The sequence below is a fragment of the Lissotriton helveticus genome, chromosome 11, assembly GCF_964261635.1.
Source record: "Lissotriton helveticus chromosome 11, aLisHel1.1, whole genome shotgun sequence".
Taxonomy (NCBI): Eukaryota; Metazoa; Chordata; class Amphibia; order Caudata; family Salamandridae; genus Lissotriton; species Lissotriton helveticus.
The window spans coordinates 415,549,442-415,561,627 of NC_136072.1; the positions used below are offsets into that span (position 1 = coordinate 415,549,442).

The 12,186-nt window shown below is 45.0% G+C and overlaps 1 protein-coding gene across 3 annotated transcripts in view; it reads left to right on the forward strand.

The window, feature by feature from the left end:
• Positions 1-12,186, forward strand: part of STAG1 (STAG1 cohesin complex component) — a 1,346,357-nt gene that overhangs the window by 927,515 nt on the left and 406,656 nt on the right. For all 3 annotated transcript variants that reach the window (XM_078665875.1, XM_078665876.1, XM_078665877.1), the window contains exons 19-20: positions 4,417-4,620; positions 4,784-4,854. In XM_078665875.1, the coding sequence (XP_078522001.1) occupies positions 4,417-4,620; positions 4,784-4,854 (275 nt within the window). The remainder of the gene's footprint in view (positions 1-4,416; positions 4,621-4,783; positions 4,855-12,186) is intronic.

Sequence of the window (12,186 nt, forward strand, 5' to 3'; positions counted from 1 at the left end):
TATCGTTGCCGAAGGTAAGTAACTTGTGCGTCTTGTCCGCTGCTTTAGGCTGGAGTGTGTTTGGCTTTTCTTCAAGTGGGCCCTGCCTCCGGTTCTGCCTCTCCTCCCTAGGGGTTGAGGTAGTCCCTGTGTTCCTTGAGGCTCTTCGGGCGCTGTCTGTTCCTGCGGGGGTGTTGGGCATTTCTCCCTTAGTGGGGCTTAGGGTATCTTGGCCTTTCCCTCCTTGTCCCTGTGGCATGTCCCCTGCTGGGGCCCTGTGTCGCTCCTGGTGGGGAGACTCTCTCGCAGGCCCTCCTCCCTTTTGGGTACGGCTAGGGTATCTATTCTATGTTAAGGAATCTGCGGCTAGTAGTCTCTATCACATGTACAAGTTACTTGCCTTCGGTAACGATCCACCCTTCCTCCGCATTCTGTGAGGACCCTCTGCTTGGGTTTCTGCAGTCGCCTCCCTCTGGGTGCCTTGTCTTCTGTGGGTGTCCTCTTCATTTACTTCCGGTCAGGCATCCCTCCAGCTGGTTTCTCTCCAGCGTGAGGGCCTTCTTTTGCTCGTCCCTCTGTTAGAGTTTCTGATCCCCACCTGGTCTTCTTCGTTGGGGGTTCTTTTACCTGTTCTTGGCCTCCTGTTCCTTTCAAATGGCACTGTAGTTCGCGACTGGATTACCTGTCCTTGACCACCTCCTCCTTTCTGGAGGTATGGCCATCCTTGAAAGTGTAGTCTGGGGATGGATTACTATTGCTCCTCTGTTCCGGGCTTGTGGCCCTTCCCCTTGTGGTTGTGGTTGCAAACTCTCTTTCTCTCTCTTTCAGTCACGGTGCTTTCACATGCTTGTGCCTCCAGGATGGCTTTCGCCTTTGCTTGCAAGGTGGTTCCACAGAGTGGGGCTTTGCTCTTTTCTTGCTATGGCTTCGCTGCTCTGGCCTTCTGGGGCTTTCCTGCCACCTGATGCTTTCGCCTTGGCTTGCACAAGTTGTTCCTCAGGGTGGGGCTCTGCTCCTTTCCTGCTCTGGCCTGTTGTTGTCGTCTTCTGGTGCCTTGGTGCCACCTAGTGGTGTTTCTCACCTTTTGTTTCTCTCTCTTGTCTCTCTGGTTTTTTCGCACTGTTCCCATGCTCTCCTCAGTTTTGTTGTGATGGACCCGCGTTGTGGCGCGGAAAAGTTCTCCGAAGCAAACTGACGTCAGAGTGCCGGGGTGGGGCTTATGTGACCTAGCTGACGTCACGCCCGTGGAGGACGTTGGGGCGGAGTCGCGTGGTAGCGCACTCCCCAACCCGCGTCCCATACCCGGCCCGCAGAGATGCTGGGCAAGAAAGTTTTCCGGGTCCAGTCTCATGCCTGTGGATAATTCTACGTGAAGAAATCTGAGGCTAGAATCGTCTCTACCAGATACATCGTTACTGAAGGTAAGTAACTTGTACTTCAAGGGAAGAGTGTTGTCATAAAAAAGGACAACATGACTGCAATGTCCTGAGGGTGGGGTGTTGTTTATACCAGCTTGTCAGCCTGGCCCAGAAGATTTGGTATTGACTATTTGGAGTCACATTCAGCTCTTAGCGGTGCATCAGTCAGGGGTGGACAGCGACTTTGTGGGCCTGTTAAGCAGGATACATCGACAAGTCTACCATTGGGAGATGAATCCGTGTGTTTCAAATGTATGTATGCTATTTGGGCCCTCCCCCAATTGGTCTGTTTGCCACAGCACAAAATGGCAAAACTTTGCCTCCAGGTACCCAACCCCACAGACCAGGGTGCAATGCACCATGGATGATCTCGTCAGGCATGTGTTCCTCCACTGTCTGTGATCCCATATGTTGTGAGGGAAAAGAGGCTCCTTCTGGTGCCACCGACTTGGGCTGGACAGCCTGGTACAGTGTGTTAGGAAATGTCAGTACAACCGCATTGTAATTCCCACTGAACTAGATCTGCTAACTTGGCGTCAGGACCAGGCACCTTGACCTCGGTGAGCTGAACCTAACAATCTGGCACCTGAGGTCTTCGGTTGCCTCAAACTTCCAGAAGAAAGTATGCCAATCCTTTGTGAGGCACGTAAACCTACTGCATATGCTTGGCGTGCATTAAAGTAAAATATTGGGTATGTAAATAGACCCACCTAGTGCATCTGTGGAAGACATTTTCAGCTATCATTTGCATCTGTAAAAGGCAGGGCTTGCGTACGCTTATGCATAACAGAACATTTGCACATGAGTCTACACATGTTCTATACGAGAATTGCTTTGAAATAAATGACACTTGGGAGACCGCTTTTGGTCTCTGTGCCCAAGACAGTCCAGTTAAGGGCTCCGTCAACATTCTGTCTCTAGCACTGTGGAATGTTTCAAGCATTTCTACCATTTGGCACATGGAGTTCTTGTTTGGTGTCCTATGATAAAATCTGAGATGAGCCTGTAACAGCTGCTGTTTTTTACACAGATCTTTTAAAAGATATTTTCAAAGCTGCTACTTGGAGATCAGTATAATACCAGTTACAGTTCAAACTGACATAGGAGTTGATTCTCAGGTTGATCAAGTATCTCTCTGAAATATATTTGGGAAGCAATAATCTGTGTCCGTCCTGGGGTAGGCACTGCAAGAACACTATTCTAAGTTGGTGGGCGTGGCCTGCAGCCAAGGAAGATGGCCACACACTAGGTGAGCTGCTGTAGCAGATCGCAGAATAACACCCAAAATCCGGTATTATCCGTCCCAGGGAGGCACCTACCGTCCTGTGAAGCAGCAGAGAGGCGGTGGACAGCAGCAAAGGTGGTAAAGATCCCTCAACAAGTGCTTTCTGGTAATTTGGCAGCGGCCTGGGCCGCCCGTCCCACAGCAAGGAAATGGCGCCCGCCTGCGCAGAGTGCCGACGCTGAAGACTCGTGGCCGGCGGTGAGGCCTGAGGGGCTGCTGGTGGTTCCTTAAGCACCTACAAAGGTGAGAATGATGATCCAAGCAGAGGATCCTTTCGAAGTGCTTCTTGCACATTTAGACTTTACACCAAGGACAGCAGTGGTATTGTAGAGTGCTTCAGATTCGTGCCTGTGATATCACTGCAGACTTCTTCACCAATTCTGTCCTGGCCTCATTCTTAACAACAATCTACACCAAGGAGACCTAAAAGTAAAAAAAAAAAAAACATCCATCTCGTTTTCATCGTCAAGACTACTGTTCGGACTCTTATTTGTCATACACTCTAACATCTCTGGCCACATATCCTGAGCGATCTTCACCAATAAATGTTTTATTAGGAGGATCAGCAAAATTGAATATTCAGATGGAGGCCCTCCAATTCACTGTCTAATAATGGAGACATTGCAGCTGAGATCTGCTCCTGCTCCGCTATTGTCCTTGGTATCAGGCTTTGCTGAGCTAGCTTAGGAGAAATCAAAATTTTCAACCATCACTAAAATAGCCCCATGAAGACCTTTTGAAAATAGATGGGGGAACCTTGGCCTCTGCGTTTATATCAGGGCCATCAGTGTTATCGTTTTTTTCAGAAACCATGTGTACATCACCCAGGTCGACTTGATGCTCAAAAAGATTGACAGATTAAAGATTGCCAAGGCTAAATATAGGCACACCGTGAGCCCAAACACTCAGGTCGGTCTTTCCCAAATAGCAGGCTAAATGAGGCCCCACATAATCTACTCTTATTCAGAGGCAGTGATATTACCCATAGCAGTCCTTTCTTGAAATTTAGGGACCCGAGTCCTTTTTACAGAGGTGACTGCCATGGCAAGGGTAGAAGCCACACTAGCAACAGCATTTCTGCCTCCAGTCAGTTGCTCACCTACCATTCTCCCCATATCTCACACACATCTGTGAAAGGTTGCAATTTGTCCTTCTGTGGGCGTGGCGAGGGGATGCATAATTCCACATCAGGATCCAGTTTACTTGAGACAGAAACCAAGGCTTGGCTGTCAGTCTCTGCAGTTAGGAAAAGGCATGCTTCCACACCAGTAACATCAGTACTACTTAGTGTTGCTACCCACTTCTAGCTAGGTGCTGCAGTGTTGTCTTTGTACTGTGTAAATGTTCTATTTCCATAAAGACAAAAACCAGTAAAAGCTAGACCATTTTTTACAGTGGAAGTGAAGAATCATTCTTGAACATCGAAGTATCTTCCTGCAGCTAAAGACCTAGTGATGATTGCGTTCATGAAGTGTTCTGAGGTTCCAGCACGTTGGCTAAAATATTCTACGTTTAGGACTTTAGTGAGGATACCTATGAACCAAAGCTAGGTCTGCAAGTAACATTTCCCCTTTTTTGCAAACAAGTTGCCTTTTAAATTGTACAGATTCTTCTAGAACAAAACTGCAAAGGATTTTGGCCAAATGTGTTTTTTTTAAAAGTTTATTTTCAAGTAATATTTACCTTTTCACAAATATATTGCTAATTCTGCAAACATTGTATGCTGTTTTACAGCACCTAGATGGCTTACTGAAGCAAATCAAGTTTATTGTTGAAAAGCACATTGAGTCGGATGTGCTCGAAGCTTGCAGTAAAACTTACAGCATCCTGTGCAGTGAAGAGTACACCATACAGAACAGGGTCGACATATGCCATAGCCAGCTGATCGATGAGCTTGTTGATCGATTTAATCATTCAGTCGAGGAGCTGTTGCAAGAGGTGAGGTTTGTTCTTTGTTGGGTCGTCTTCTGTTCCTTTTTCCTTAATTTGGCAATTTCATATACACTTATTACACACCCCCTCTATTTGTCTACTTTTGTGCAATATAAAATAGAACTGTTCATTATTGAAGGAGATGTGATCAGTGTTCTTTGCTTTTCAGGGAGAAGAAGCAGACGATGATGACATCTACAATGTGCTCTCAACACTGAAGAGGTTAACCTGCTTTCACAAGTAGGTTTTTGTTTTGCAGTTAATGCATATGTGGTGCATGTTTATAATCCTAATCGCAGCATTATATTTATTTCACATGCCTTATATTTGAAGGTATATTAATTGCAAATGGCCCTTTACAAATGCATTGTTTGTTAGGAGGCTCTGCTGTTATAATGACCCAAGGAGACCACATAGTTTAAGTGGGTTTATTGGTACACCATCAGCTCTTCAGTCAGAGCACTGGTCAGAATAGAATCTTAACAGAACTCACAGCACTTACAACTGTATGGAAAGTTTAATTGTGAAAGGCGTGACAGGGGAACAAAGAAAGGGAAGAAGAAGAAAAGGTTATGCATTGGTATAATCCAATCCTATATTTGGGTAAATGCAACACATACCCTTATTAACAATTTGAAAATAATGACCATCTACAACATTAACATTAAAAAATATAATAGTATTAATGCATTTTGATGTCTCTATTTGTCATATACCATTGAATGAGATGTAATGCATAAGAACAAGTACAGAAACATGTTATATTGAACCTTTGTATAGCATTAATTCATTTTGCAAACCTTGTGCAATTCGGGCACCCTTCTTTCCCTTTTTGTCGTAAGTACTTCCCGATTGTGGTTGTTCAAATTAACCTGTTTTTGGTTCGGTTGCGCAGAGTTGGGATTATGAGAAACATTCCAAAATTTGGAGATTTTATCCATGCCCCAGGTATGCCCATTCTCTTATATGGCAGTCTTTCCACCCATGTTCTTCTCGTAGATTTAGAGTACTGACTACTCTCCTTTATTGTCTTTTCAGGTAGTTTGATCTTCACCCAGTCTCCCTTCTTGAGATTGTGAATCATGGTACTGCTTTTTTCCCCCGTCATCTTTTTATATTTACTTGATATCTTTGAATCGTATCCATTACTTGTTCCCTGGATATTACAACTTTTTTTTCTTTCCTAAGCCAGTTAGCTTGGTGTTGGGTTGTTCCTCTTTTAGAGAAACAAAAGGTGACACACCAGTGACAGTGCCATATAGTTTCTTGAAGCGCTTTAGCAATGGGAACATGCTTTATTTCTGCTCTCTGCATGCATTCTTTGATAATGCGGTTCATACGTTCTCCCATGCCATTTGCTCTAGGACAGTAAAGAGGAGTTTTCATGTGCTTTATGGATATTTTGTCTAAAAATTCCTGCATCTGGTGCGACGTGCTTTGTACGTTTTTTATTAGAACATCTGCGATACCTTCTTCAAAAACAAATCTTTTACAAAATGTTATTAGTGTACTAGTAGTAATGTGGGAAACACAGTTTGTTACACCCCATTGTATGTGGCAGTCTACTTGTATCAGTATGAATTGATCAGAGTGATTTGTAGTTTAGTTGTTCAATAATATCAAGGGCTATTTGGTACCATGGTTTGTTTGGGATCTAGATGGAATGAGTGGAGGTTTGCGTGTACTCAGGAGTTTGTCACTATTGGCACAGTCTCTACAATGTTTAACTATTTCTTCTACCATGGCGTCCGTTTTAGACAACCAATAGTCATTTCTTATATTGTTCTTAGTTAGGCTGCATCCTAAGAATCCTTTGTTGGCTAACTGAGTTAATCTTTTCTCTCATAGTTCGGGGAAGTGCCATCTTGTCTCCCCTTTTTATACATTTTCCTGTATCGCTTAATTCCATCCTCCCTTCCCAGTATTTACTTATGTGGTCAGGTAATTTGTTCCTATGTGAAGGCCAACCCTCATGGGATGTAGGGACGGAGGGTATTTAATTCTTCATCATTTTTCATACTCAGTCCATTCATCATATCCTAAAGTAGACATGGTTGTTTCTAACACCGTATACTCCTTTCTTTCTTCCACTTCATCACTATGTTTTTTGAGGGCATTCCTGGAGAGGTAATCCGCTACACTGTCCCTAGATCCTGGGAGGTACTGTACCCTGAAATTGGATCCTTCCAGTCCAAGCACCCACTGAAAAATTCTGGATGTTGTTTTTCTGACTTTTTAGTAGTGAAAGCGTGAACTAATGGTTTATATCTGATTTTTATGATGAATGGGATCCCCCACAGGAAAAAGGTAAAATGTTTGACCGCCCAGTAGCAGGCCAGCGCTACTTGACAACTCTCATCCAAACTATTCTCTTAAATACTTTTTTTCTTTCCTCTCTGTTCTCTTGATCTGGACCTGGCGAGGATTTTCCCTGTTGGACCACTTCAGCTTTGTCAATGATCTGTTTATTATTCTCAGTGGTATATGCACTCACTGGTTGTAGAGAACCTGACATTTCTCTAGGACATTGTTGCTCTCTTTCACATGGATTCCACTCCTAACTGTCTGATGATGCCCATCAATACTGGTGGTGAGGTGACATCTTGTCTAGTATTGGGCCTCATTATTGTGAAGGGTATCAGCCTTTACCATTCTTATCCCAAATTCACTATTGTAATTCTGATAAAGCACTGTGTGCAGTGGAATAGTTTATTTTGAAAATATTAGCCAATGCTTTTGGTCTTAACTGTCATGACTAGTTTGCTGTGGCTGAAATCTATGTACTATGTATATATTACCTTGTTATATTTTGAGCTATTGATGCTTCCGTCCTCCTGCACAATGTAGTTGCATGTAGAATGTATGGTATTGTCGGCCATATACCGGGACAAGATGGTGCCTTCACTTTTCTGACCATACTTTGCTGCACGTGACAGCAGCGCCGTGTCTGTGTTGTGAACAAATGGTGTATTCATTATCTCTGCAGTATGTCGTAGTTTCATTCTGTGCTGCCCCAATATTATGCAGTTATGGCCTAAACTATTATACATGAATTACACATTATAACAGTGCTCAAGAATCCAGAAAAAAAGATGTAAACGGTAATCACATTTTGGGGGTATAGATTAAGCTAGTATTTTGCCTTAACCACTATACAATTATCAGTATTAGTATTATTTTTCCTGATGGTCTGGCAAAAAGATCATGTCTTAGATTATTAGCTGCCTTGTTTGTTTTTCTTTCCACTAATGACACAGTTTTGTAGGAACTATTACTTTTTGGAAAAAATGTTCTACCAGGGAAAATGTGCAGTAGAGCGGAAAAGGGCTGAGGCAAGAAATAATTGGTTGAATCACACAGCTTCAATTTGCAAAAAGGGGTTATTTTGTTCATTATGGGGAAGCATTCATCCATTGTAGTGGTGCTATACAATGTCTTGAAATGGCTGCTATTGTATCATGGAATTACACTAGAGCAGATGCAGTTTTCCCACCTTTGTCATACTTTGAGCACTGTCTGGAGAGTGTCGTCTGACATTTGCTACCCCTCGTGCTTTAATGGATGAAGTTTGAGTTAGTCTTGCTGGTAATGCGCCTGGTCATCAACGCCTTTGTTAGATTTTTTCTTCCTCTGTGTGGTTCGGACATGTGCTCTTCAGCTCCGGCTCGAGTCAGTCAGTGGTTCTCAGTTTCCATACTATACTGTCCGTATTGTTTCCATCAGGGTTTTCCTCAGTGTCCCTCATACTTTCATCATTGTCTACTTTGGAGTAACTTAAGTCAATTGTGGCCCCTGTGAACCTTTGCCCTTCGGGCGCTCTTCGTAGCTTCGACATTCCCGCTACACCATGTCCTCTCTGATGGAACGGACACCTTTCCGCTTCGGTCCTCGAAGCCACGCTAAGTTTCTATGCTCTGATCTCCACCACGTGTGTAACTTGTGCCTCTCCACGGAACACGAGGAGCCTACCTGAAAGGCCTGTAAATCTTTTTGGTATAAAAAAAACACTGCGCAACCGTAGCGTATGACGCCTAGAGATGTTCTGCTTAGGTATGGATGATAAACCCTACCTCTTTGGACCCGAGGATCTTCAAGATGAGGCCCAGGTGTCAGCTACTGATACGGGCACCTTCTCTGAAGAGAACGGCACCCGATCCAGGCTGGATTTCAAGAAATCACACCAGGTCAAACCATGAGTACTGTGAGCTATAGGCCTCCACTCCGACTACAGTAGTTGACCACAAAGGTTCAACCATCTACCCCAGATCGACTAAACTCTTGAGTTGGGCCACTACTGCCTTAGGGCCATGGTCGGCACTGACTGGTTGTATCGGACATGCACAGCCCTGGCTCAGCGCTGACAGAGCCGCATTGGCCACACACTCCTGAATAGACTCCTCTGTTGGACTTGAGTCAACTTTTGGAGCCAAGAATCTCTACATTGAAACACCGCTCTACCTCTTTGCCGAAAATGTCTGCTTCGGAGCAGAAACCCTTGGCACCAAAAAATATGACGACTGAGCCGAAATCCCACACATTTGGCAAGCATACTGTGCCTGTGGAACCAGTGCTACAAAGGCTGCAAGAGGAGATAGACTGGAGCCAAAAACATATAATGATATACCCTGACACTGGTTGTATAGTTATAAAACCACCTCAGCCTAATGCACAACCTGCCAAGAGACAGTTACCTTTTGAGGAAGCTTTGGAAGTAGCAATACTGCCAAAGCACTGAAAGAAGGTGGACAAGGTCACAAGCCCAGCGCACATTAGCCCACCATCACCTGCTGCACACCAGACAGTCACCACCTCCTTTATCCTACAGAACCTGCGCCATACTCTCCAGAGGGTTACATACACTCTTTCACAGGGGGAGGAGACAACAGGGATACCTTCTTCGGCCCACCGGAGTGCTCAATGGTAGCCTTGGTCTGGCCCTTTGTGATAGTGGTCTCATCTTGTAAGTTTATTCGGCATTTAGAAAAAAAAGCAGTAATTTCTTTTTTTCTACTTATTGATTTGCATTTATTATTTAACATTGATTCAACCTTTTCAATCAAATTGTCTATTTCATCTTTGGAACAGTTTTCTGCAGCTCTCTTCCTAATGTTGGAGGATTTGCCTTTGACTGTCCCCCTCAGGGGCCTTTCGCTTTCCCATTATGACGTATAGATTGAGTAATTTAGATTAGGAAAAGCGAACCTTTCCCAGTAATATTCCCACCTTTGTTCTACTAATATTCTACTTTACCTTTTTAAGTGTTGTGCAAAATCAACTTTTAAAGGAGAAAAAGAACATATTAAGCGACATGAAAAAACACCAATAAAAACTATAAAACGAGAGGTAGTAGAAATTTCAAGCTGCTGGCTATAGTTACATCAGGTATATGCCTATTATACCTGTAGATTGTCAGTAAATCTCAGTTCTGATGGATACATCTGCCTGTGGATTCCTCACCTTATGAATATCCCCTGCGCCAGCATTCCGTGGAATTATTTCCTAGCTCCCCGCGCCGATGAGGTAGTCACAATACTATGGCTCTGCACACGGCTCCGCATGACGTCACCAAAGCCATAAGAGAACCACGTCGGCGTGATGACGTCCGTTCCCTTTTTTCCACTCTGTCGACGCTAACGTTTTTTTCTGGGACTCTCCATACTTCGTCTGGATACTTTGTAATTTCATTTGTATCTCTTTCTCTTTTGACATGTCTGTCCTGAGGATGTCAGGTTTTAAGCCCTGTAGGAAGTGCGTTGGACATATGTCAATTACTGACCCGCATGAAGATTGCCTTTGGTGTTTATCTTCAGACGACGACGTCAAGGGATGTTCTTCGTGCAGGAAGATGAATCCTAAGGCGTTGAAGGAGCGAGAAGCCAAGCTTTACATGGCCAAGGCAAGAAAAGAAAAAAGGGGTCGGAAAAGGTCAAAGTCCAAGGCTTCGCCGTCGCACGACTCTAAGAGGAAGCAGCATAAGAAGAAGAGGAGACCTGCTTCTCGGCGCCGCTCTTCGAAGTCTATGGTGTAGAGGTCGCCTTCTCCTGATCGACATCGAGAAAAGGAGTTGCTTTCTCCTTCAGTGTCTCCTCAGGCGACTCCGGTTCAATCTCCTTCCTATAAGGGGACTCCAGAGCAGGCGACAACACCAAGATTGTCACCGACTCCAGAGGGTGTGTCGAATCCGGCTGATGATGAAGTTTCTTCAGCTCCGGCTGTTCCACCTGTGGCTCCAGTGGCTCCGACTCCAGAGGTACCTCGATCGGATCCAGAACCGGCTTCGTACCCTCAGTTTCCGATGCCGGGTTCAGATCCCTGGCATTTTTTTAATATGATGTAGGCTGTGTTCACCAGGGCCTTGTACCCCTCTGGAGCACCTTCGGGTCCCATGGGTCCTATGGTATTTAGTTTGGGTGTGCCTCACCAGTATCCTCAAGCCCCCTTAATGCTGTTCATGCGAGCGATGCCGTTCTGGCTCCGAAGATGTTGACGCTGTATGGTCAGTCCCTGGCTCCATCCCTTGAAGCTTATGGGATTCGATCGGCACCGGCTATAGTAGTGGATCCACCTTCGGCACCGCTCCCGGAGCCGTCGACGCCGCTTGTGGCACCACCAACGCCGCAACCGAAGATGCGTTCCAGGAGAGAGGCGCAAAGATGATTGGAAGAGGAGCAGTACCAAGCAGAAGAGAGGGAGGAAGGAGAGGTGTATGACACAGAAGAGGTGTTTGAGGACTTGTTTGAGGCAAGTGGGCTTGACACTTCTCCGGAGTGGGACTTTGTTTCTCAAAAGGCTTCTTCCTCGAAGGATGTTGCTCCTTACAATATGGTTATTAGGAAGGCTGTGGAACTTTTGGATTTGCAGCTTCCTGTAGCGGAGTATAAACCTAATCTTCTCACGGAAGTGCTTCATTCTCCATATTCGGTGGTTGAACCACTTTTGTCATTTATTGATGCTCCGACTGAGGCAATCCTCGATGTGTGGCGCAACCCTCTCTCGGCTCCTGCAGTTTCGAGATCAGTCTCAAGAAGGTATAGACCTGCTCGTGGACATCAAGCTTTCTTTTCTTCTCAACCCTCTCCTGAAAGTCTGGTGGTGCAGGCTTCTTGTTCGAAGCAATCTACAGGAGCCTTTTCACAGGCTCCTGCGGACAGAGATTCCAAGAAGTTGGAGAAATCTGCGAAAAAGGTATTTTCTTCAGCCAGTATGGCACTGAAATCTACCGATGCCACTTGTCTCTTGGGCAGGTATATTCATGCCCTAATGGACTCTGTGAAATAGCTTCTTCCTAAGTTGTCTGTTGTGGACAGGGGAAATCTGAGGGAGGTGTGGGTGGATGCTCTAGCTGCAGCTCGCCAGGTTATCCAATCTGGTCTGGATACAGCGTATTCTGTTGGCAGAGTAATGGGTTCATCCATTGCGACAAGGAGGGACACATAGTTAAGATCTTCTGGGTTCTCTCCTGACGTGTAGGCTGCTCTGATTGATTTCCCATTTGATGGGTCCAAGCTTTTTGGTAAAAGGCGGACTCTGCCCTGCAAATATTTAAGGACAGTAAGGCAACGGCAAGGTCTT